The 26,986-nt window shown below is 38.6% G+C and overlaps 4 protein-coding genes across 4 annotated transcripts; 3 read left to right on the forward strand and 1 right to left on the reverse strand.

The window, feature by feature from the left end:
* Positions 1–193: 193 nt before the first annotated feature.
* LOC116309113 (large ribosomal subunit protein uL29m) lies at positions 194–3,725 on the reverse strand. The gene is made up of 6 exons (XM_031719676.2): positions 3,632–3,725; positions 3,423–3,541; positions 2,756–2,816; positions 2,393–2,489; positions 1,678–1,722; positions 194–994 (listed from the first exon to the last, which is right to left on the reverse strand). The coding sequence occupies exons 1-6, from the start codon at positions 3,691–3,693 to the stop codon at positions 749–751; spliced, it is 630 nt and encodes a 209-aa protein (XP_031575536.1). The 5' UTR covers positions 3,694–3,725; the 3' UTR covers positions 194–748.
* Positions 3,726–9,221: 5,496 nt separating this feature from the next.
* On the forward strand, positions 9,222–10,422 carry LOC116309109 (uncharacterized). The gene has a single exon (XM_031719673.2). It carries the CDS (start codon positions 9,469–9,471, stop codon positions 10,369–10,371), a length of 903 nt encoding a protein of 300 aa, XP_031575533.2. The 5' UTR covers positions 9,222–9,468; the 3' UTR covers positions 10,372–10,422.
* A 9,340-nt stretch (positions 10,423–19,762) lies between these two features.
* On the forward strand, positions 19,763–22,868 carry LOC116309115 (uncharacterized). Its single transcript, XM_031719679.2, has 4 exons — positions 19,763–20,002; positions 20,495–20,645; positions 21,037–21,153; positions 21,883–22,868. Exons 2-4 carry the CDS (start codon positions 20,521–20,523, stop codon positions 22,280–22,282), a joined length of 642 nt encoding a protein of 213 aa, XP_031575539.2. The 5' UTR covers positions 19,763–20,002; positions 20,495–20,520; the 3' UTR covers positions 22,283–22,868.
* A 1,733-nt stretch (positions 22,869–24,601) lies between these two features.
* On the forward strand, positions 24,602–26,805 carry LOC116293734 (uncharacterized). The gene is made up of 2 exons (XM_031701195.2): positions 24,602–24,858; positions 24,954–26,805. The coding sequence occupies exon 2, from the start codon at positions 25,131–25,133 to the stop codon at positions 26,373–26,375; it is 1,245 nt and encodes a 414-aa protein (XP_031557055.2). The 5' UTR covers positions 24,602–24,858; positions 24,954–25,130; the 3' UTR covers positions 26,376–26,805.
* The last annotated feature ends 181 nt before the right edge of the window (positions 26,806–26,986 follow it).

Consider the following 26,986-nt stretch of genomic DNA (forward strand, 5'->3'; position numbering starts at 1 on the left):
GTTTGTGTTATATATGGAGCAAACTATCACCGCCTCAAATTTTCTTCTTTCCCATACCCATAATAGCTTGTGGCTTTCAGGGGTAAACATGGGGGAAAACCTCACTTATATCGCTGAAGGCTGATCAGACAATGATGAAAATACCTCGTTTTATATACAAATATAAAATGAGTTGGTAAGAAACAGAAAGAGATAGAGTCTTGAAAAAGTTTATAGAAAATTCTAAATATTTCTTCGTAAGTTGGTGGATTTTCTGTAACACCCAACCTTTTGACGTTCAGAAAGTGAAAATAAACTCAGAATGAACAGATAATCAATATCGTACAGATAAATGATAGTACAGTGTCCATTCAATTGGAGAACGTTTAAATTCGGGACAGTGTTTTGATTGGTTACCCCCAAGGATATTTTCTCTGACCGTATTTTCACCTCATTCTTTTTCCCACTGATCTATCTGTGTTAAAGTGGGTTTTGTTGGCTTTGAAAAAGTTTGGTGATAATTTCTGATTTTTTTCCTTTTTTTTTTATGTGTTGTTCTCTCCTATACCACAAGTTTTTTTCTCAGGAATTTACCCCCCTTCTCTATAAAAATCATGTGAGTTAAGTTGTGTGCATAGAATATTCAAATATAGTAAAGAGTGTGTGTGGAGGATACATGGCCCCACAAGCTTCTAGCTTTAAAGCCTACTGTGTATGGATGATTAAAAAAAGATTTTAGTAGCACACAGTTTCTTAAGATGTTTTTTTTTTATGTTGGTCTCAACAGGTTTGGTGATAATCCCTGATTTTCAGTATGTAGTTTTGATTTAGGTTGTTCATTGAGTGTTTTATCTTCTGATGTCCGTAGCACTGATGGTTCAGGTGCAGAATGAACCTCACGAATCTCTGGTTTCTTTTCTTCACCAATATTTGTTTCTAAATTCAAGTTATAATCAAACTCTGTTTGTTCATCAAATTCCCACACTTGACTCTCAAGGTCTTGAAGGGCTTTTTCCTACAAGAGAAAACAAAACTTTAGTTGAAGGTATCAAGAATTTTGTAGCAGCAGCAGCAAATTTCATTATCTGGGTTTTAAGTCCCCCCCCCCCCCCCCCACAACACCCAAGAATATAACTTGAACAGGGTTTTGTTTGAAGGAAGTATTAGGAGAAGCAAACAGCACAGCACACAAGTTTTTTTTCTTTTATAAAATACAAATAGAATAACTGATATTTTGGATCTGAAAGACAAAATAGAAAGCTCCCGTTCAAGACAAGAATTTTTTTTCATATATATTCTAATACACATAAAATAGAATTAAGTGCGTGCACATCCTGTGTGCTCTCATGAAGCACACTCCCAGTCAATCAAAATGTGAGATCCATAGCAGTTATAATTTTTAAATAATTGTTATAGAACCTTGCGTTTTGATTGGTTGGGAGTGTGCTTTATGTCACACATCAGGGGTGGACCCAGGAATTTTAGAAGGGGGGTGACTATTACAAAGGTTATACCAGGAATGTGAGGAAAAGGGGGTGACTGTTACTAACGACATACTGAGAAATTTGAGCAAAAGGGGGTGATTAGTCACCTATATTACCACCCCTGGATCCACCTCTGCATATGTAGGTTGAACTCTCTTCCATGCTTTTATTTATTCATTTATTACAGTAGAGATGTTCAAAGATAGTTTATTACCCTTTCTCCAAGAACCAGTTTGATAACTGCCATGGATTTCTTCACCTATCAGACACCAAAATACATTGAATATCATTCTTATGCCAATATTAACATGAAACCTGCTTAATATACACCATAGGGAGCCCAAGCTTGGTTTTTGTTTCAGTACATGACAGTAAATGCATGAGGTTAAAACAGTTTTTGTATGAGTGGAAAACTTACGATAGGGACATGTTGTAAACAACACAACATGCCATAACATTCAAATGGCTTCTTATTTGTCCTCCAGTAATTCATCAGTCACACCTACAGTAAGATACACTACAACTATACACTATGACTACCATATTCTGTAGTTCCAGAAATTATCCATTTAAAGAGAAATTCCAAATTCCTCTCGGTGGGGGGGGGGGGGGGGGGGGGGGGGTTGGATAATTTCTGGAACTACACAGTTGTCGTTTCCCACTCATAAGAAAACCACTCTAACCATACCAAATTTTAGCAAAATCAGTGCACTTTTAATGAAAATAGTGAGGAAGGAAATTATAAGAAAATGAAATGCCATATTAAATTAATGTAATATCTTAAAACAAAATATGAGCATGGGTTGCCGTTCCCTGTATATAAGAGGAGTTTGAATGAGACCCTGCGGTGCATCTAGTATTCCAAGTTCACTCAAAACCAAACATAAATTTTACATTTATTTCTCTACATTAGCCCTAGCTATACACACCTTATGATATCTTTCTGGAGATGGCATGGGTACTCCCTGTCGGTTTGCCTCATGTTTCAGAGTATTAAGCATGTTCCGTTCTTTTAACAAAACATACCTATTTTAAGAAATAAAGAGTTTTTAATATGAATTGCACAAAATGCTTAGGCTTAGAGTAGGTTACTCTAGGCATTCTGGTCTCAACAATTTTCCAGCAAGTGAGCAACTTTTGCTTTAACAAGAAAAAACCTTCCACTACTCCCACAAAGTGTACTGTTAATGTGTCAGCACTTGTGTCCCAAAACTAAGCACTAGACTTTGCTGTACTGTACAGGAAACCCTGTACCAAAAGCTTTTCAAAATTATTTTTAAGATAAAACACACCATAATTTGTGCAAATCCTCATTTGATTTGGTCCTCAATTCTCCAGCTCTCCATCGTCTACCTGTAAGGATAAAAACAACCGTCTGAGGTTCAGTCACATCGATTGTGTTTAGGGTAGAAAGAGTAAAGACAATTTAGAGCATTTTCATGTGACGTCACAGCGGCCATGTTGGTGTACCAAGACAAAACATTTACTATCCTAGGGGAATTGACCTCCATTTTTATGCAAAACTTGTGCAGAAAGTTTCTGTTGTTTGGTACACCAATATGGTTGCCTGCTTTCATGTGAGTGAAAACACACTATAGCACTGGTTGGTGTTCCCAAACATTAGCGATACCATTGTGACCATTTATCATGCACAATAGTTCTTGTCACGTAGGTTTGTTTCATCAGCAGATCAGTCTCTGGTTAGCATATTAATGACAATAGGTTATGGGCAGCAACTACCGCTATTTTACTGAAAATTACTTCTTTTCTATTCACACCAATCTCAACCAATCTCCAATTTTCGACACAGCCACAGACATTTGTTTTTTTTTTTTTTGGCTTCCATCAATCAAAAATCATAACTTAGTCAATTAACGCGACGCCTAGCTAGTTGTCTGGTTCACGTAATGATCAAAATAATTTAAATCCTTTACAACTTATCGGTTTATGAAGTCATACCTGTTTTTACAGTCTCAGGAGCAAGTTCCCCCTTGTCCAGTACACCAGGAGGAAAGAATTCTTCTAAACCACGAGAACAAGATGATGTCTTGAAACCTTGTGAAACGATGGAGGGACACCTAAAGAAACGTAAAAAAATGTTCAGTCCAAGAGATTTAGACATGCTCAACCTGTGAGGAATCTAATAATAATTTTCTGTTGTAAAATACCTAAGTACTGATGTAGAATAACAAGGTATTCTGTACAATACGCTTCGCAGTTTGGCCGCCATCTTGAAAATGCTCGCGCATAAACGGTGTATATTTTAGTTGCGCAGTAGCGTTACCGCTGTACAGTTGACTACAGACTCTCTTTTTCTCTTCCTAGCTTCTTTCGTTGTTTCTTCTTTTTGTATTTCATTTCTTTCCTTCTTTTCTTCTTTTGTCCTTACTTTGTCCTCTTTCTTTCCTTTCTCCTTTTTTTTAATTTCTTTCTTTTTTCCCTTCATGTCTTTCTTTCTTTTTAAGAGATAATTGAAAAATGATATTAGCCATAAGGGGAACATAATTTATATTTAGCCAGAGGCTGGTACTCTTCGCCGGATCTCGTTTGTGGGCTTCCTGTGTTAGATATTTAAAGTAACGCATGCATGACTTCCTGTATCTTCTGCAGGAAATCAATATTCTTGAAATTTCGCGTTGCAGCATCGAGTGTTGGCTTGACATGGCTGCGTTAACTCCTTTCATCAATGATGTAGAAGAGAAGGTTATTTGTTTCATTTGTAGTAAAACCTTTACAGATCCTAAAACTTTGCCATGTTTGCACAGTTACTGTACAAAATGTATCACACAGTTGTACGAGAAGAGCGAAGAACTTGGGGAGGTTTATGCTTGTCCTCAGTGTCAGACACGAATCGACTTGTCGGAAGGAAGAGATGCTGATCAACGGCGTTCCTTCTACATTGATGCTCTTTTGAAATTACTTGTCGCTATGAAAAATTCTTCAATTCAAGATAAAGAAGAGGAGGAAGATATGATAAGAAGTGAATGTACAAGCTGTGAAAAATACGCCAATCTTGTTGCATTTTGCCCACAGTGTAAAGGAATGATTTGTCAAGAGTGTCTTGGTGCCCACAAAAGCGTGAACCAACTCCGACGTAAACATCAGGTAGCCATGTTAAATGAATTCAAGCAAGAAAACTTGAAAGATTTTGTCGAAAAACAAATGTTCTGTATGGAAGAATCCCACGAGGAGAATAGTGATCAGCCAACGGGTCAATATTTTTATTGCAAAGAAGAGACTTGCAAACGCTTTATTTGCCAGTGCTGCTTATTATTGGCCCACAGAAACCATAACACAGAAATGGTAGAAAAGGCAGGAAAACAGTTCAAGAAAACTATAAAAGAAGACATCGATAGACTTAAAAAAGTCAAAGAGGGCTACGAAGAAGAGCTATCGCTATCCAAACAAAACATGGTTCGCATTTTAAACGAAGTAGAATTAGCCAGGCTTAAAATCGACGAAGAAAAGGATGCCGTAATCAAGATGGCTAATGACCACGCTAAAGCAATGAACGAAGCTTTAGATAAACTGTTACTTGACCAACGAACTGCATACCAAGGTGAGCAAAGCACTATTAACGAAGTTAAGAAGCAAGTAACTGAATATCAGGGCCGATGTCAGAATGTCATTGAAAGAAATATAACGTACGATATGTTTGAAAGACAAGAACTAATTCAAGAAAGTACTAAAGCTTTATCACAACCATCTTTCAAACCAATGAAGCGCTTGAGAGTACGATACCGCAGCGGTGACTATGCTCATTTTTTGGCCTCGGGTATTGCGGGAAGCATTGTTGAAAGCGTGATTGACCCCTCACGCAGTTCCATCGAATCGCTGAAAGAGGTTAGACAATGTTTTTTGAATGAGTTTGAAATCGTAACGAGAAATTCAGACGGGAAAATGTGGTATGCACAAGATGAGCGGATTTGCATATCAGTCACTCCCTCGAACACTACTGGGGCTTATGATATATTGACATCCTTGAATAAAGAAGTTATTGACGAGAAAAATGGAAGGTACCGCGTGAGATTTAGAGCCGCGGAAGCCACACAATACGAAATTAAAGCGAGCATTGGCGAAAGAGATGTTGGAAGTGAACCGATCAAGAACTCACCTCAAATCATAAACACACTAAGTATTGATTCAAAATTCAACCCTCTAAAAACCTTTGGAGAATATGGTGTGGGTAAAGGGCAGCTACTGGTTTCCAGGTCCATAGCCATTGGCGATGGAAAGATTGCAATTGCGGACTCTGCAGCTCATCGCATCCTATTATTTGATCTTGACGGAAAGAATTTGCGAGAATTTGGAAGTAAAAGGCTGGAAGGAGGAGGAGGGGAACTAACCTGGCCATTTGGCGTTACCTTTTTCAAAAGCAAGCTAATTGTCAGTGATTATCCAGGAAATGGTAGAATACAGGAGTTTGGCTCAGAGGGTACTTATTTAAGAACTATTTACAAACCTGAAGAAGAGTTCATACCACGTGGAATGTGTGCTGCTGATGATAACGTTGCTGTGTGCTGCTGGAGAAATGAAGGAGAGGGGAGTGTTCTGCTGCTTCTTGAAGAAGTAGAAGAAGAAGAAGAAGTGATAAACGAAGAGTTTACCGTTACAGGGCTCCCCTTACACATCACTTTTGGCGACCGTAAATACTTTGTATCGTTTGTTAACAAAAACTACATTCATGCCTTCAATAAACGTGGTGGTCTGTTGTTTACATTTAGAGACCTGGAACAAGTGGATGGGCTACTTAATACAGTGTGCGGCTTATCCTTTTATGGTGGTGAAATGATTCTTGTTTGTGATGGTAATAACCATAGAGTGGAGCAGTACACAAAGGAAGGGAGGTTTGTGCAGTCATTTGGTACTATTGGTTCAGGCATTGGTCAAATGCTTCACCCTCTTGATGTAGCCGCTTCGGCTGATGGACGAGTGTTCGTGTTAGAGTCGGAAGGTAAAAGAGTGCATGTGTGGAAGTAGCTCTATGACGCGAAATACAAGTCAAAATACATGTATAAATACATGTATCAAATACAAGTAAGCTATTGTTTTCAACAATAGAACTTGACACTTTTTGTGACATTGATTGCGCATGTACAAGAATATGGCGGATTCTTCGACGTCAGATTTCTACGTAACGTACTATGCTGAATGTTTGAGAAATACTATACCTCCAACGATAATAGATGTAAACGATACATCTATTTGGGGAAAATTCAATGGAAACAATAAACCAGTAGAAAAAAAATTAGATAGAGCCCTCAATTTCCTCCAAGTTCCTCCATAAACTCATTTAAGTCTGTTCCATCCCGGTATATCTCATTCGTCGCAAAAATATTACAAAGTTATGATCGCCTTTGGACGTCCTCTGATTGCCCCCGTGTTATTTTTATGAAGACGTCTCACAGTTTGACAAAAGTTCTTTAACCTGAGAACGGCAAGTTGGTTGCACATTGTCATTACTGAAGGAAGCTTTCCTTCGATGTTTAACTGTGAGACTATAAAGCAGCATATTTTATAGTGGGCTTAGAGGCGTTTTTGCTGATCAACATTTTGATTCCTTGTATTTTTTGCCTCAATTAGCGAAGAGGTTACTTCAAGAAACTTTGATATTTCTTCTGAAAAGCCACTCATTTTGCAGTCAGTAACGACTAGTATACTTTACTTAGTAGTTATTTAATGCCTTTTGACCTGAAAAGCCACTCATTTGCAGTCAGTAACAACTAGTATACTAGTAGTTATTCATGCCTGTTGACCTCTGTTAGTTATTAAAAGGTTTTCAACATGGTCAAGTATAATAATATCTTTCACTTTCATTAACTAAAACGGATTAATAAAACAACCAATCATGTCCTGTATTCTCGTTACTGTGATACATGTACCAACCAATCACGTCCTGTCTCTTTCTCAGCACCATTAAGGCATGGCTCTTTTGAGGAAGTGATGGAAAATCAGTTATTTATTCATATCTTTGACAGCTTACTATGAATCTTTCCCAAATTTGGCTCGTAGTAGTAATTCTTCAAGGCAAGCAATTACCGCATATGTGTTACCATGGAAACCAGGTCACGTGACCACAAGGCCGCCATCTTGGATTTTTTAAACAAATCGTTTGTAGTCGTATTGAAACTACTTCAAAAGTCCTGAAAATCCATATTCCTTTTTATATTTGCAATATCTATATGGATCTAATTGGATATCTTGGAAATTATATTAAGTTTAATTTTTAGAATATTTTCTGTATTTTCCAAAAAATTAAAAATATTCTAAAAATTTAACTTAATATAATTTCCAAGATATCCAATTAGATCCATATAGGTATTGCAAATATAAAAAGGAATATGGATTTTCAGGACTTTTGAAGTAGTTTCAATACGACTACAAACGATTTGTTTAAAAATCCAAGATGGCGGCCTTGTGGTCACGTGACTTAGTTTCCATGGTAACCAAGGCTCTAAGGTTCCTTCTTTTCGCAAAAGACATTAACTTGCCAAGTTTGGGGAAGATTCGTAGAAAACTGGCTATGATATAGCCAAACAGTTTTTCATCTGAGAGCCATGCCTTAATGATGCTGAGTTGTTTTCAATACATGTATCAAGAACGTGATACATGTACCAGACACATGTATCTTGTCACTTTCTTTACAAATACATGTTTAACAAACCTGTATTTAATTGAAAGGATGTATTTAAGTACACGTTCCAAACGCCATTACATATATGATACTTGTATAATACATGTATACTACACGTATTTTTGACCGGTATTTTACCCCATATAGCTCGCATGTCACAAACTCATGATGCACAATGCACCATGGGACATGTTGCAATGAAAAGCGGGTATTTGATGTAACGGCAATCATGGAAGAATTTGAAAGTAAAAAGTAAATACATTACTCCATGTATGACTAGATCGCAAGATCATAATAGATTATTAAATTTACGTTTTATATGAATAAATTATTAGGCAAGAGAATTTTTGGAATTGAAAGAGATAAGTTTTTTAATTCAGTGTATTTTTGCCATCAATCTGAAAGTTAATTTTGCTGAATCAAGTGACTAGTCTGAATTTGAGATCTCGTCAGTTTTTTTGTGAGAGAGACCTCCCCCCCCCAAACACCCAACAGCTGGACGCATTTCGCATTTCGCATTTACAATCGACAACATAATGGGCTCAAAACTAAGCCTACAGTGGGACGGGCAGAGCATAGAGGGTGCTCAGAAAGCGTCTGTTGGTGCAAGGCTCCGACATTTAGCAAATTTCAAGCTCTTGACTATATATCTGCTAGCTCGTTGAGAATAGTCAGGTTGCTCAACAAAATAAGCATGCTAAAGCAGGGTTTTTTGAGGCAGTATTGCGTGAAATGAGGGGCAAATCTAGAACCCCAGATTCTTAACTGATTGTAAAAGGTACCTGGAGGTGCTCCTAGGCAACAAAGACTTTTGTCAACGAAGACCATTTCTTTTTGACAACAAAAACAACAACACACACACACACACAAAAGATAGAGAGAGAAAAAAAGAAATTATTGTCAGTTAAAAATATCATTAAATGCAATAAAAAAATAGTTTTCAGCGTACTTTTTCAGCAACACTTCAAACAACTGTACTCTGTGTTTTGGTAATGATCATTTGTGTCCTAAAACCAAATCAATTTAGAAAATGGTTGATAAAGTAGAAATTAATTAAACCGTTTTCGGCTGACTTATTGATAATCATGGCATGGTCAATTCTAGTGTTTATTATCTGATGGTCAGTTGTAGAGAAAGAATGGGTTACCAGGAGAGACGTCACAATAGTCCAGTAATCCATATGATAGACAAAGCCGGTCATTGGTATTCAGTACTAATGTCTTTACGATCATGTCGTCTTTCATTTGGGCAGGCAAATTTTCTAAAAGTTCATCAAACGTCACTCACTTTGTTTACCTAACGAAGATTAGCTTGTCTATGGATTTATACAAGACAGCAGCGAATAGTTAATGAAAGAGGACTGTTTTTTTAATGAAAGCCGATAGACAATTGAGTAGCGCTAGTGACATCAGTCGGGCTTTCAGCTTTGTGCTGATGATTATGGAGGATTTCGATACGGATTCCTTGTCGTCAGGTAAAAAAGTACGCTTTAATTCGAACGATGAAATATTTGTTATTCCAAACAAGTGGGATAGGTTAAGCAGGAAAACAGTTGCTGGCAAAGAAAAACTCCAGAGAGAATCACGCACAACTAGCAAACCAAAAGCAGTGGATGCTGAACGGCGAGGCAAAAGTAAACAAAGAAGCAAAAAAGTCAAGAGAAGTACAAAAAGCATTTACACTAAAACTAGTACAACAAAAACGCTTGCTTCACCTTCAAGTCAGGTAATGGAGCTTGAGAGTTCTGTACTATCAACTGAGATATCAAAAACTACAAGGGAAAGGTCTAAAATTTCTAGTCTTGAGAAGGACTCAAAGAAAACTGAAACACCGGAAGTCAAACTCAAGCTATCTCATCGAAATAACAAAGAATTATCTCAAGATGACATAGTATTACCCAGGATTAATTATAATTCAAATTTAAGAAAAAGCATCGAGAATGCTGTTGTTAGGAATCGTCCATCCTTTGAAACAGGATTAGCAAGACTACACGAACAAAGTCGCGACAATTTGGGCTTTTCGTCTCTCAGAACTCGATCATATTCTGATACTAATTCTTCTACTAACTCCTCGATCCTAAGTGAAGATCAAGACAATATAACATACCAAGAAGAATGTTTGTTTGTTTTGCCTGAAAGCGAAACGGCAAAGTTTAGTGAACTTTCACGGTATGTGGAAGGTTGGTCGCCATTTTCAAGCGGCCACTCGACGGAAAATAGATTAACAAGTAGGCAGAAAATGCCGGGAAGTATTCCAAATAGCATTTTATACTGAATGTTTATTTATAATTTAAGAAAATAGATAATAAAGAATTTTAGCTATTAATTCCTTGCGGTAGAAATTTAATTAGTGCTTGTTTGATCAGCCTCTTCTAAACGACCATTATCCTGTAGTTAAACCTTGGTCAACACAAGGGTTCCTGGTGACCACAGTTCAGTACCTCCACGAACGACCAAATCTCACGAATCAGAAATCTTTGATAAAAAATACTTTATAAACTCCATAAGCGTCTAAATCTCATGGTTGAGCAACCTTTACAAGCAAACAGTATCATGCCGTAGCAAAACCTCTCAGAATAGCGACCAATTCTCATTGATCACTGCGGGCTACAACCTTTATATCGACCACATCACTGTCCTTAGTTAAACCTCCATGATCGAACGCCCAGACCGCGTTTTTTATAGTGTTAAAACCTCTTAAGCCGATTATACTTTTGCATATTAGATGTGAGAGAAAGTGACAGGTTGCCCTGCAAAATGTTTTCGAATACTGTAGATTTTAATTAATAAGGATTTTGGTTAATCCAACCTTGATCCTGAAGTATGAATTCTTGAGAATTCTCTACGCTCCATGAACAACTGAACTTAAAAAATTTGACTTGTCCTTCATTTGTGAAGGTCTGTTTCTGGTAACTAACAAAACCGATCGAATTGTTGCATTTGTTTTAATGTTATACGTTTTCTTTTTCTTTTTCTTTTTCTTTTTTTATAAAAGAAAAATAATAAGTTAAAATGAAGTTGCTGAATTAACGTAGAGACTCTTGAATTTGAAAATGAGTATTTTTACGATGTGGTGGATAATCTGGTCTAAACTGACACGACGGCAAGCTGGGAGAACCGACAAGACAAACGCAGAAAAACCACGACGCCAAGATTCTTGCTCGTTTTAGAAATGCTCTGAATGCAAAATTCAAAGGAAAAATTCAGAGCTTTTTACCTAGCGTTCACAAGGTCAGTGTCTTTACTTCAGCAACGAGAAACGAATAACACCCCAAGAACATGCAGAGATTACATTCCAACTATACAATGGAAACCGCTGAAATTCTTCCAAGAAGACTATTCTTTATATAATGTACTGAATTAAAATCAAAAGAAAAAATTCAGAGCTTTTAGCTAATGTTGTTAAGGTGTTCTAACTTCTGCAGTGAGAAACAAATAAGACCCCATAAGAACATGCAGAGATTACAAGCCAACCGACAATGGAAACCACTGAAGTTGTTTCTCGCCATAAATAAAAATGGGAGTTTTCATGTCACCTTGGAGAAGTCAGTGAACGTAGAACAGAAAGCTAAAACAGACTACGAAAAAAGGCCATATTTATAGGTACCAATTAAGGTGCCAAACAAGGTCGAGGACAAAACTCGGCGAGTATGGAGCAATATTATTATTAGAGCTTTCAAATTATAACTTAAAAAGAACATTTCATACTTAAATGTGCAATAGTTCCGATATGATAACTAAGGAAAACTTGTTATTAATATCTTGATTATGGAAAAACCACTCCTACTTATAATCACCTATGAATATTGAAATACATATATGTGTTTATCTCATCTTGTAATAAATTGTTTATCACTAACACACGATCACATCAGTTGTACTGTAAAAAAAATCGTGTATAAATAAATCATCGGTTTTTCATTATTATTATTATAATTAACGCGAAACAAAGCAAAATTCAGTCTGAAAAAGACCTGAATTAATACAAATACTGAGAATATGGCGGCCCCAATTCTCACAGTGCCTAGTTCGTGTTCAGTGTTAATATTTGATATTAAAAATGACATGCAGAAAAATCGGCTCCACGCAAGCTATACTTTTTTAGTCATTTCATTAATCAATTTTCTTGCGAATAGAAGCATTCAGTGTTGAACATTCTAATACACTGAAAATGTTTTTTTAAGCGCTGTAGTTGCGCTGTGCGCTCTTTTCTATATTTTATAATAGACATATTCATTTTACATCGACGCAGCTGGACTAACGTACTACTCTATGGCCTGCATTCCAAGTGTTTTTAGACGCTGCGTAGCACATTTGACCATTCGTAAGAGCGAAAAATTGATTGACATGATGTATCTTCGTACCAGTTGGTCCTCGAAAATCTTTTGGAAACCATATAAGTGCTTTTTGCATTTTTTCTTTAATTTCAAGACCAGAGGTTTTTCGAATTGAGGCCTTCATTAGATCAAGACCATGTATATGAATAGAGTTCTGCTCCAACACCTACGACAATTGGCTAAATTCTTTAACCCATTAGTCTTTTATATTAAAAAGCTTAACGACCTGCTATTAACTCGTATGTTTAACTAACTCCAGCATTAGATGGCTTCCTGCTTGATGGCCATTAACATTTTGCAAGTTCGTAAGAATTACATTAAAGATGCATGTCGATGCACTTAAGTTAATAAAACGAAAGAAATTTGGCAAAGAAAAATTGCCAAAGAATAGTTGCCTCATTATTGGTACAAGACTCATCAGGGACTCAAGAAAAAGATGAAGTTCTAATGAGTTGACGCGGATTGAAGACTCAAGGTACGAGTCTGCATGATGATTTTGCGAGAAGGGTTGTCTTTAGAGAAATTGTATATTCTTACAGGCCTGACTTTGATGTTCCAATTTCAGATACACCAGCCCCCACCACCGAAAGAAAAATCTTTAAAAAGTAATTTGTCCTGTTCAAGTTGAGTTTACGATTTCTCGCTTAAACCTCTGAAATCCGTCAATTCTCGAGTTTTTGCTTCTACAGTACCACTAAGGTGAATGAATTCATCTGAGTGGACGATCTACACAGAATTGCGTGAAAGTGTAGGCGAATGATAATCTTAACATCCTGTTTCTTGATCCATCAGTTGTGTTGGACAGGAAAATACCAAAACAAAAACACAATCAAATTGTATGAAAATATTGACGTAGTAACTTAATTATGGCGTCAAATGACAGAACAAAAGTGCTACAAAGTCAAGCACTAGTAGAACAACGGAGCTCTGCGATAAACTGTCCTACTGTCGATAAAATGCTATAAAAGTAAGAAATAGATTTTCTCTCCAGTGGATTCATTATCGTTGTGCTTTTCAGGGCAACGTGTTGAGAGCGCAGCAAGGCTGGCAAATCCGATTTCCAGCAAACTGCGCAACAATCAGTCTTACAGACAGTGCAAGTCTGCTATTCATGACCAACTAGAAGAAATCCTTCACTGGAAGAGCCTTTTTACTTGTGGAAACCATTTAAGGGGAAATAAAGATTCACATAAAGTTATACGAAGTACCCAAGGTCAGGCGATCGTGAGTGAGAGCCAACATTATTAGTGCAACACAAAAGATACTTAGTGATATTGGATCGTGGTTCTTGCGAATGAAGTGTTGAGTTGTTAGGTGAGTTTCTGGTTCATTGTCTCCTAAAGAGAAGGAGGGCAACCAGTAATATTGGCAATATTGCAAAGTCAAGAACAAATGGTTTTAAGAAATTCATTCAAACTGAAAGGACTGGTGGTTATATGAAGTCCTCATCACGGGGTGATATTGCAGTGTGAGTTGAGTGTATTTTTTGGATATTACACTTAACTTATATGCATAAATACTTCCAACTTGGTGGCAATGTGGATTGACTTTGCATTTAGAGTCAAGCCAAACCCACGTCATACAATAGAGTTATAACCATTTAAACTTATTCCAAACTGTTTGATAATTCATGTAGTTTGACTTTAAATTTTCGGGTGCTAATTTCATTAGCAGTTGAACTTCACACTTCTGAAAATATTGTACTAAAAGAGCTCGTCGCTGCTAACAAATTTCTTGGTCGCAACGACAAACGAACGATCCTTGGCTTTCTACTCTGAGTCCACACACAAGCTAAGCGACAGAAGAGAAGAGAAGTGAAGACATGTCTTGGAGCCCACCGAGTAATGATTCTCCTGTGTCTTCAGGAAGCGAGGACTCATCCTCCGAGGTGCAGAGTCAACTTCAGAGCGTGTTAGTGAGAGTTAAGATTCAAGAACCAAGCAAGCAACCGTACGAGAAAAGAGTGAGGTTTAACAGCCTTGTGGAAGTTCGGTTCATTCCTAAAGTGAAATCAAAGAAAAACTCTGACAAGAACAAAGACGACAAAAACAAAACTGAGCTAACTGAGAGTATAGTGGTTGAAAACGAGAAAGATGTTGCCAATGGAAACGATTCGAATATCTCGGAGGAAAAAAGCAAGGAGAGAAGTGATCCAGAGAAAAATACAACCACTGAAGACTGTAAAATAGAAAGCAAAAATAAGAATGAGAAGAGCGTCGGTAAAAGTAGTGCTACAAAGTCTTTCGACGGTGGCGAAATTCAAGTCAATGTTATAGCACGTGAAGGGTTGTGTTTACCTAAAGTAACTATCGGCCAGGAATATGAAGGAGATAAAATGCGCACAACTAAAGCTGTTCCTAAGTTACAACCGAGGAACTCAATACATAGGTATCTGAGACGAGGAAACAATGAGTCCAGGATGAATAGCTTGAGCGCTAAGGCTGTCATCCATCTTGAAAGACAAGCGATGGAATACTACAAGGAGGCAAATGCGATGCTGTTTGGGCAAGAAGAGAAGAAAGAAGATATAGAGAACCAACAACCACAAAGTACACCTAGAAGTAAGTCTTCGTCAGATAATGTTGGAGAGTATCAAAATGGAGAGAGCAATCGACTTTATCGAAGCAAGAGTTTACCTGAATTTAGAAGATCGAGTTTGCAATTAGTCGACGTTAAAGAAGCCAAGGAAAGCGAAAAGGTACGTCCAATGACGGAAGAGACACGGAACAACGAGAATATGAATAAACTCTCGACTTCTCTCCCTTACATCGACATCACACCAAATCTAACAGGAAAATCGAAACAGGATACAAAGGAGTCCTACACGAAACTTTATTTACCTCAACTGCACAGAAGAAGCGAGGAAATTAAAAGACTGAATGAAACTGTGCTTAAGAAGAAACCTAAGTATATTTCCGATAAACAACCAAGCTCGCCGAACGAGTCGAACTCTCCGCTTGGTTTTGGAGTGGAAAAGAAAAATGATAAAACAGAAAGCCCACCACCAGCGAGTTCGCATTCTATAATACGATACTCGCACGGTCTTGATATTGCACGGCTGCTTAACACAGCACATCTTTCCTTCTGATGTCCGGTAATGAGGGCCAGTGTGGTAAAATAACAGGGAGCAGAAATGGAAAAAGGGTACAGGTGCACAACGTTATAGAATTTGAGGTGTAGAGAATGTTACAATTATTAACTCCGCAGCTTGCTTACGAATAGATTGTGATCATTCCTTCAATTGACAGAAATACGCTCCCTAGCTATCGCAATTTAATTCTTAGGAAATATTAATCTAGTAAATAGAGGATATTACATGGGAGCGCGGAGATACGAATTTTATCTTCGAGTGTTCAAATTGATATCTCACGAGTGAGCGCAGCTCCACGCTCGCATGTAATGTTCTGTTTATTATATAGATATCGATGAAACTTAAATAAAACAAAAGCTTAAAAATTCTTTATTAAAATAGCAAGGCGATTCTTTGACAAGTTTGAAAGCTAAATTTGATTGGTTGAAAAATACGTTACTATGTCAACAGCGATATCTTCACGTGTGAAAGATATGGTATCTTCCACTGGTGAAAGATATCAAGTTTTCGACAAAAACCTGGTATTTCATCGATATCTATATAATATAACTTGATATATCAATGGATAAATATAAGAGATGAACGAGAATTTAGCTTCTGTCATATCATATCAAACTTTCCACATAGAAAAGTTGTCCTTCCGCTCGAGACGTTTCTTTTACCATATAAGGAATGTACTTACCATATTTGGAAATTGGAATATAATTTTCTTCACTAAATAGGCGAATTTCTGGCTCAAAACTGCTCAAATTTACAGTAAATCGAGTGAAAACATCACTAACTAACAGCCATCTTGGTTTTGTCCGAAAAAGGACTAGAAATGTGTAGGGGAGGGGAGCGTGGTTTGTCACCACAGGAAGCCCGCGAACGACAACAATTGTTTGATATAATTCTTTAATTGCTGGTGTTCGAAGAAAATGCTTGAAATAAATGTTAGATATTTAGATATTTTAATAGCTTGATAAAAAAGCATTAAATACATTATTTATTGTTTTGTCGTTCTTAAAATCAATATATTGCTCCATTCTTTATTGATTTAGTCAGTTCAATCTTATACCCAGAGCCTGCGTTTCTTCTGGCCTGCGGCGAAGAACGAGAGTTTTGGCATAATCCATTTATTTGGCGCTTGCAAAATTTTCTGGAAGTGAAATATGATCAATGAAAATCATTCTTTAAAACAGAGTTCTGTGTTTACTTCCGATCAAAATAAAAATTAGAAATCGGGAACATATTTTTACATTTTTCCCAGTCTTTGAACGCATGCGCTCTCATACCGGAAGTCCAAGAAATGCTGGTCTCTATTGTTTTTCGTGCGCATGCGTGGCAGGAAACAATCCCGAAACCTTTGACGTTCAGTGAAACTTCTCATCAACGGAAGCCATATTGTTTTTTTGAAGATTGAGCTTGGTTCATGGTTTATTTTCGCGCAATATTGGACACATAGATTTATCTAATTAAATGTTCATCATGGTCATACCCGTAAAAATATTTAAATAATGGTTATGACTCAAGTGTCGGCTCTAAGTGATAAATGGCGGCCCCATCTCTCCACACTTCACCATGACTAACCAATATCGGAGGGACGTAAAAAAACCACTGATGATGTAGAGAAACTGTGTCAGTGACGGGCCACTGTCAGTGCCTACACTTCATTATGAACGAACCATCTCTCATTATTCTAAGAGCCTTCTGCGAAATAAACCGTTATCAGTGTATCAAACTAGCTAGACCAGAAAGCATAGATCTTGAATGTGTAATATATAGAAAAGTTAAGGTCAATGCCCTTATACAAGTTTTACTTGAATATCTTGGACATCTTACATGGTTGAGCCGAAATTTTCACTGAAAACTATCCTAATTTGTTGTTTTTGCAGTCGAGGTTGACTGAATATGCATGAGTATTCCATCAAAATAGATGATTACTCTCTGTATACTTCGATTAACTTCCTTCTTTCGCAGTTCGACGTCAGTGGTGATGATCGGCTTGCTAGTATCGTTAACAAAAGCCGTATCTTGCCTGCTTGCCTTTCAGTAGGAAGGAGTACATGACTAGACTATGTGTTTGTCTTATATATCTAGCGTTCATATGAATTATTCGAAACCGCTGGTCATTGACTGTATTTATTTTTCATTCATGTTAACTAACGCTGTTTTGGTAAAACACAACACGAGATTTTATTATGAATATGCTGACAACTGCACGTTTACCGGAAATCCACGTCAGCAGAACAAAACTATTCTGGATGGTTCTTTTGTTTCCTGTCTGCGCCAATACTGTACGACGTCATGCACACTTTGTAATGGTGTACAATGTCACGCACAGTTAAACACGGTATCAGTTGTAAAAAAATTACATCCGGGCAAAACTTTCGTCTTCTTTGCTACCATATGCTGCATGACTGGCTTTGCCACCAAACCAGTGAATACGGAATCAGTAATTACGGAAGCCATTTGACAGTCAAGGAACTGCACGTTCGCGCGCTAAGAGACCTCAAAATAAGTTGTTCCAAGTTTAATATTGATAACAGTCTTCAGTATCGTGGCATCGTGGTGTACGGGTTAACCAAGTGCGTCATAGGTTTCCGAACACACGAGTGGGACTCCTGGGGGGATTTTTCGAGGATTTTGATTCTCCTCACTTAGAAAAATAAATTCAATGGCATGCAAGATTCGAAACCGATACACTTGGCACCAAATGATAATACAATGCCTATCCCAACCCTACCCTTAAACCTAACCACTTCCACGAAGTGAATTTGCTGGGATGCTTTCCAATTCATTGTCATTTAAAACGATGTTTCATTATATGCTATCGTAGGACACGACTACTAGCCGAATGAATTTGCATATCGGAATCGGAATTTGAAAAGAATCCCCCTGACAATTCCCGCACACCACGATACTACCATTTATAAACACTGCAAATCTTTTTATTTTCTTAAAAAGTCAAGTGTCCATTCTATCAAAAGATATACAATATTAAAGCGTTAGGTGAAATAGTGTCTTCTTTCATAGCATTTGTGTTAAACATTTTGTACAGTTGTAAGTGCTGCAAACAGGTAGGAATGTGATATACATTATACAGCCGCACGCCCGTTCGGCACAACATGACGTCACGCATGCACTGCGCCAAACGCGTAATGATTTTGACTGGTGGGAATCTGATTTCATGGAATTTCATGGAATTGTCTCGACATACTATATAGGAATAATTGAATATCCTTCGAGTGTCGACTAGAGGCTAGCCGCTCCACACCTTACTGCTTACTGGATGAATCAGAGCAGAGATTTTGAAGTTGCTATGCAACGGAGAGAAGTGCAAAATACAGGCCCGAAATTAAAGATCTAGATTTTCTAAAGGTTTTTAATTGATATCGATATCCATTTAAGAATGAAAATATACTTTGGTAACACTATAATCACAAGGCTGCAACTTTTTCGTAGGTCGTGACAAGATGCACCGAGAGTGTTCAATGTACTACCACAGGGAACCCAGTCACACTTTTAAACGACGTATGGTATGCGAGTAACATGAGAAGTGAGTTACAATTTCCGTCCATGCTTCTTGTCACGACTACAGAAGGAATCAAAGATGAAAATCTAAACAAACACGAGGTAAAACACAGATCGTAGAGTACTATAGACCTCCATCAATTTTGAAGAAAGGATGTTAAAATGTAGAAATAACCAGGGAGGTCTAGCCTCCTATATACGCGGACGTTCTTCTTTCTCACTTCAGCATAACATTCCTTGTATGGTCCACTTTGTATCGATCTGTGTTCAACAAGGCATGAATTTTCACGACAGGTTTTGAGTTTCCAGAGGGGGCACAGCTATTAGAACCTTTATACCAAGTACCCCTTGCCTCCCCTCCTTTCACTGACCCTTCTTAAAACTTAAAACTTATCACCACACGCACTACCACTACATTCTATATTTATAACGTACAACACTCAACTCACATGTTGATTTTTACGGAGGAAGGAAACCGGAGATCCCGGAGAAAACCCTCGTGGCAAGAGAGAGAGCAACACATCAAACAAACTCAATGATTCAGTCTGAGCCGGGACTCGAACCCAGACCACAGCGGTGAGAAGCGAACGGTAAACCACGTGGGTGGCATGGGTGGCGAGTGGTTAAATAAGAATATAACCTAAGTAAGAATATGACCTTGGCATGAAATTTCAAAGTCAAGAGTGCTAATATTAATGTTCTTGTACAGTATTATATTTCTGTTCACCAGTACTGCACGATTAGATTCCTCTTCCGGAAGTATCAATAGAATCTGTGTATTGAATACATGCACCAAATGATCACCTCCGATGGCAATGTAAACATATCCTCGTTTCCTATTAGCAAGAGAGGAAGAAAATACTTCGAGAAGAAATTGGAGTGTCATCATCGACAGTGCCCTATAAATATGACCACACAACGACCTCACTGTTAATAACGAGCTCAAACAGCCAAGCAAACGAGTGGTAAGTGGTAGATAAGATGACATTAGCCGTAACATCGTCAGTCACTGATAGTCCATGTGAGTTAATGGTGCTTAAATCATCCTAGTCGGTGTACCATTACTGCACTTGCCTGTCTCGGCACACTTGTTTCAGAGTTTTCTCCGGGTTCTCTGGTTTTCTTCCCTCTGCAACTTTCCGGCCCAACTCGCTAGTCATAGCAGTAACATCATCCCACTGATAGTCCATGTGGTGTGCCATTATAATTACTGCACTTACCTGTCTCGGCACACTAGGCAGTTGAGTTCTTAGGTCTCGGCTCCCTTGATTTCAGAATTTTCTCTGGTTTTCTTTTCTCTGCAAAACCCAACTAGCTAGATTGCAATTGGAGCTGTGAATTAGCTGTGCCCTGACTTAGATCGGCCCAGTCGAGGTTGTTTCAGGGTTTTATACGATATTTGTTGTTGTTTTTATCTGAGCATTGTCACTGATATCATTTGTTTTTTTGATCTGCAGACATTGAAAGGTGAATCTTGTTCAACATGTCAATGAAAGTTGTTCTCATATCTTGTCTCCTGGTGCTGATCGCAACCGACAGAGGACTGAGTTGCTTCCCCAGCCGTGGAGGAGGAGGCGGAGGAGGAGGTAGAACAACTAATAAAGCCCAGTAAGTCATGCAATCATGTTGGCAAACATGTAACGATAGGACGACCGAGCCGAGGAATGTGCTACTACGATCCCCAACTGCAGCGTTTGGCGTACAAAGTACACCTGAAACAATCGCCAATTGTAAATTCTATTTTTAGCATCATTGAGGAATTAAACAGGATGGGGATCAGACATGGGCAAACATCAATCCCCTGGGTTCCCTCCCCCAAAACAGTACATTCCGTCCCAGTATAAAAGGCGCACTGGTATTGTGTGGAGTCATGAGTTTGCTGACTTAAATTTCTTGTATTGTGACATGCAGTCTGTGACTAATTTGAGATTTAAATGGAGGCTTGCTTGCTTGTGATTTGACAGTCATGTCATATCATTTGTTTTTCTCCCTATTCCAGGATAACTGTGCCATCGTGTTGTCCAGAAAGCCAGAGTCCATCTGGAGGACCAAGTCAAAACAAAGGCGCTGCAGTATGTTACTTTTACCGATCTTCACTGCAAGTTAAATGCATCAAGTAAGCATTCACTCGATAGCTCTCTTATTTAAGTGAGTGTGAGAAAGAAAGTCACCTTATGAGTTCAAATTCTAGATTTAGAACTTACGATAAGTCTGTATATGTAAGGCGTCTCTCACCTATGGGGTTTCAGGTTCCATTTATAGAGTAAGGTTAGAGTAGAGTTTGTTAGGTCTCTCCCTTGCCCGGGGGTACTCCCCTAAAAAAACCCTCAGTTCCGGTACTTACAAAAATAGAAACCCTGTTCCAGATAGAGAGAGAGCGTGATTTCCCATAGTGTTCCAGATAGAGGGAGAGAGCCTGATTTTATATACCCTGTTCCAGAGAAAAAGAGCGTGATTTCATATACCCTGTTCCAGAGAAAGAGAGAGAGCGCGTGATTTCCTATACCCTGTTCCAGAGTAGAATCGCTGAAAACCATACCCTTTTTGGCGGCACACGTACCCGTATAGCGAATATTTTATATGCAACAGAGTATGGTTTTCAGCGATTTTACTTTGGGCCCCCCGGGCTCCCTTGATATAAAGGGTTTTTTCTGGTTTTTCTGGTTTTCCTGTACGTCCACAAAATCTAAAGCGATAAATCTGAATTCGATGTGTGAGTTAACCGTGCACTTTAATCAGCTCAGAATGAGGCTGTTTCGGGGTTTTGATAAATTGAAGGTGTTTTGAAGGTTTGATCATTATATTGTAAGACCACGATGAATGTGGGATTTGTTTTTGTCACCAGGGACAATTCCGTGCACACCTGTGATGTGGCAAGAGCCCCAGACAGGTATGAAAGTGACCCGAAGGGTCCCACCCCTTACGGTGAGTACTTGATCGGGAAACATCGCTACGACACCAACTATCCTGGACTCGACTGGTTCAACCTCTACCCAAAAAAAGAAGACAATACTGGTTACTATGGTTATTTCTCTGCTAACAACCAAGGACGCTCTCAAATGGGCCTTCACCCTGGTCGGGTCTCTTGGGGTTGTGTAACTGTTTCTACTCCCCACTGTAGCGGTGGCGATATTATAAACTGCTACAACAGCGACTCTTGCTGGACGTCAATCAAGAATATTGTGAACAGCGGTCACATGAACTACAAAGGGTACTCTTACTCTGGCATTCTTTATGTTGTATAGAGAACATAAGTGACATTGCATTGCGAGTCTAATCAGATCGACATTTAATTACTGAAGAATAGACTGGCTGCTTTATTATAGAATCTAGAGGGCACGGAGAAAGGGGGAGGGGGGAGGGGGAATGAAACTCGGCCGCCGGAAGACTAGTACTTTCCAGGATCGGAAAAGCGAGTGGGACCGCGGAAATCTCGCCGGGACCTTCGCCTGATGTTAAATCATGATACTATGCGGGTACAGGCTTACCAGCTAGAGATGATGTTTCTTCATATCCCAACTTGACACAATACCCCCCCCCCCCCCCCCCCGAGCTTAAAAAGCCTATGCTCTTAGGTGAATAATATGACAAAGCCGAGAGTTAAACAATGGCGACTTGATCGCTTACGAGCTGCCAAACAGTTTATTTTAATGTTTAAAAACATATTAAAACAGTGACCCTAACAAGTATTTTCCATTTAATCATTACGCTGTCATAATAATACTTGTCTATTCGCTTTTTACGACTGACTTCAACGTAAAGTGCAAACGTCTATCGCTCTAGCAGTAGTTGTTCTTGATGAGTAACTAATTAAACACTATTACAATTACAGTGTAAGAGTGCCTTTTCATTAAATAGTATACTCAATATAAGCGGTGAGATGTTCCTTTTGAAAGGGGTTTTCTATAGTGAGTACTTGGAGGTAGCCGACTTTGTTGTTAGTGAAAAATAGTGAGTTGTTCGCTTTACGGAGCTTAGGGTGGTCGCCGTTTACAAGAAGGTCGCAAAATTGAGCCTGATGGTTGTAATCGGAGGTTGCTGTCACGTAATTAATTTTTGTGTTGGTCGATTTATCTTTCTTGTTAAGGGAGGTGGTTGCCGTTAGCCAGATGGTCTCAAATTTTAAAGTGTGACGGTCGTTGATAGAAGGCTGCATTTGCAGTAGCCTTTTCTACGCAGGCTACATTTGCAGTCGACTCGGTGTTGGTCGGTTCAAAGGGAAGGCCTTGTTGATTGGGCAGGTGGTCACTTTAGGAAGTCAGTGATGCGAGCTCGTGTTACGATATTCATCACGGACACCTGCCAAGAGCTGCGTCCGGCTTTCAAACCATCATCAATCAACACCTTCCTTTGTTCAACATTCAAATCCTAAACTCAATAGAGGACTTCCTTCTGACCCTCACCACATTAACCAAAACGAAACAAATACAATGGAAATAACGAAATCGAATACTAGAATAGAAAGTTCCCGATCGCAGTTCTTCTTTCTTTTGTTGTTCGCTGGAACTGAATAAATTTAATGCCAATTATAATGACATATCAGGAAATATAGATTTACTGATGTGTCGGGACAGGGTTTTAAGAGGTGAAGGTGATTGTACAGACTGCAAGGGCTTTACCTCTTCCTATAGTAGCCGATCATAGTCAGTACCATAGTTTTGTGTCCTTGTTGAACTCAAATGATTTCCCCTTTCTTACAGAGGGTTGTTTCGGGATCCTTTCACCATCCCCAATCGCGGTTTCTCCCTTAGTCAAGCTTAGTATTTTTCATGTAACATAATCCAGTCATACCCGGTGGGTATGTGGTCCATCATTGCATCCAGTTGAAAGAAAAAACTTAACATAAGAATCGTCGTTGTTTTGTGAGCAATACTTGATGTGGTTGTTATAAACCTGTACGTCGTTCCGTGAACAAAATGGGATTGGTATGATTATATTTACGTTATTCACGTTAGAGTATTCTCCACATGACGATCATAGCCTGAGTTCTTAGACTGTTTTACTATCTATAGGGTCAGCAAGGTTGCTCTACATGACGGATCGGCACGTAAAATAGTCAGTACTGTTAATCTACTCAAAGAAAAGTCAAATGACTGTCATGCCATATTTAAAAACATCTTTCTACTGAGAAAAAGGGATTTTTTAAAAACCTCATCAACCTATTGACAGAACTTGTCAGCCCTTTGTCTTGAAAAAACTGGTACTTTTTGAGTAAAAAATGATTTTTTTTCAGACAGTGAAATTTGGCCAATGATTGCTTTTCGGTATGTTGTTGAGCTAGTTTTTGAACATGTTTGCCATACATTGTCTCAATGTTTACGCAATAAAATCCACCTCACTTTCTTGTTTATTGTAGGATTACATGTATGTCAGACATAGACGCCATAATTATTTTGTTTTAGCGAATTAAAACCCTACAGGTTGCTTGCTTTAGTCACACGATCTACAGACCACCCGTCCTCCTCAATAATCACGCAAACAAAGAGTCACTCCAGCTGCTATGGCTCAGCCAATCAGATCGCGCTTTAACGTGTCTCACGCTTAAGTAGGTTTGCATGTAAATCAATCATCAAAACTGAAACTGCCATAGGACACCGAATATCTTGGAATATTCTTGTGGTGGAAGAGCGAATTTAATGAATTGATTTTCTGTCTGAGTGACTCTCATACCAAGTCTAGCGTAAAGAGAATAGAGAAAGATATTTTATCGGAATCATTTGTGCTCTGAGAACTTGAAACTCCGCGAAAGACAGTCTTTGTTAGGGTTTCTGTAAGGACTCGTCACCTAACCACGAATTGAACTCTTCTTCAATCTATTGAGGTTTGTGTTTCATTGTATGGTCTTTTTGATCTTTCTTTAGCGATACAACTCGTATTTCGAAATTCTTGGGAACAATACTGCTGTTTTGTGTTCAGATTGGAAAATATTGGCGAGAAAACACAAACCAAACGAAGAAGACGCTGAATAAACACCGAAAGTGACTGTATTTACGTGTGAATCTTCGGGATCTTTATTCACGTTACCGAAGGATGTGACTCGCTTCATTTTCTCCTAGAAAAACGAATTTATTTTTTGCCGTGATATATATTAAAATGTCGGCGGTGTTTCATCACGCCGTAGTTGAAGGAGATGTGACTAAAGTACGTTTCCTTCTCAAGTACAGCCCGGGATTACGAATAAACAGTACGAATAATTATGGCCTTACAGCTCTGCAACATGCAGCACAAAATGGAAATGTTGACATGGTGAACTTTCTACTCGAACGAGGAGCTGATTTGAGTTGTGTTGATCAGTTTGGCCGTACAGCGCTTCATTTGGCTTCACAAGAAGGTCACCTTGGTGTTGTTAGTTTATTAGTCACTTCAGCTTGTGCGAATGTGAACGCGAAAACAGAACGAGGTGAGAAAGCAATCGACTTGGCCAAGTCAGACCAAGTTCGCGCGCTTCTTTCTCAGGCTATGTTGACGGAGAGTTTCAAGAGGAAGTGCTCTCTTGAATCGGATGATTTGGAATCGAGTTATAGTCCTGATGGATTCAGGAATACCCCAGGATGTCGGCACTCTTTATCGAGTGCTTCAACAGACTCTGGAGTCTACGATGAGTCATGCTCTTCTCAGGACAGTAATAGCGATCCTAAATACAGCTATCGCTATAGTCGCGGTGGCAGTTTGCGGGGATATCAATCATCGGCTTATTCTACGATCAGTGAAGATAGCGGTGTTAGTGGTTTGTCGTCCAATTTACGCAGTCGACATATATCAAGGTTAGAAGGAGGGACGAACCGCGCAAGAAGGGTAGATGGATCTCCCGTCACATCCATTCTAAAGAGTCAGTCGTTCTCTGGTAATCGCAATGGGGATCTGAATACGGAGGACCGAAGTCCAAGACACGTACAGGATAGGATTGACAGTACAAGAGAAGATATGTACCGCTACAGAAGGCAAGAGAAACCATCGTATCTTAGAGATGCTAGCCGAAGAAGAACCGTCACCTTTGGAGAGACGGAAAAAGTATCGGTAGAACGAGATCGCCCAAGTACGTCCGTCACGTACCAGGGTTCTTATACTGCTCGAAACTTGCCACAAGTACCACCACGTATGTCGACTCACAGATCTTCGTGTACGAGCGAACAACCGCCTCCGGTTCCACCTCGAATACCCTTGAGAAATTCAGCTCGTTCATCAAGCTTGAAGGCCCGGAGTACCTACGATAGCGAGGTGGTCTTTAGACCCCGGCCTTGCCCTCGAGTTCCGAGAGGTGAGATGGGGATAGTACATGGGAACACTAAAAACCGCATGAGTATGTTCGCTGATATTTCGACAAAAGGAATGCACTAAAATTGTACAAATCACATTGTATAGGGAAATCAGCTGTTTGTACATTAATTATTAATGTACAATTTTACCACAAAAGTATTTATAGAGATTTAGTCAAGACTTTTTCGAGTAACAAACATTACAACTTGTCAAAATACTATATATTTGTATATACAAAACATACTGATTTATATATTGGTCTTTCAATGCAAAATCTTATATTTATATTCATATAATCGAAGCGATTTATTGGTTGGTAGGCCACAAGTTTTGTATTGAAAGGCAGTCCTCAGCGGAAATAGCACTTTCCCAATGCTAAAATATGGTTGTGATTTTTACAGAATTTTTGCCCTTAATTTGTAATCTAAACTCAAAAACTTATATATATTTTACCCGAAATAGGAATGATGTAATATGAAAATCAATAAATATTTAGAATAATGTATTCAAATCTCGTAGAAAATACTTATTTGAAGGGAATAATGCTTAGCAACCGTATGGAGTTGTAAAGCTACATATCGCAAAACTTCAATGAGACGTCAAATACGTGAGAAAACCTCTCTCCAAGGACAGAAAAATTCCTTGTGGGCTTTCATCTGTTTCGATACTAGATAGAATTTCTTGTCAGGCAG

This window comes from Actinia tenebrosa, unplaced genomic scaffold, assembly GCF_029948245.1.
Source record: "Actinia tenebrosa isolate PJP-AT-01 unplaced genomic scaffold, QUT_ActTen_1.0 PGA_scaffold14__42_contigs__length_11649687, whole genome shotgun sequence".
NCBI lineage: Eukaryota > Metazoa > Cnidaria > Anthozoa > Actiniaria > Actiniidae > Actinia > Actinia tenebrosa.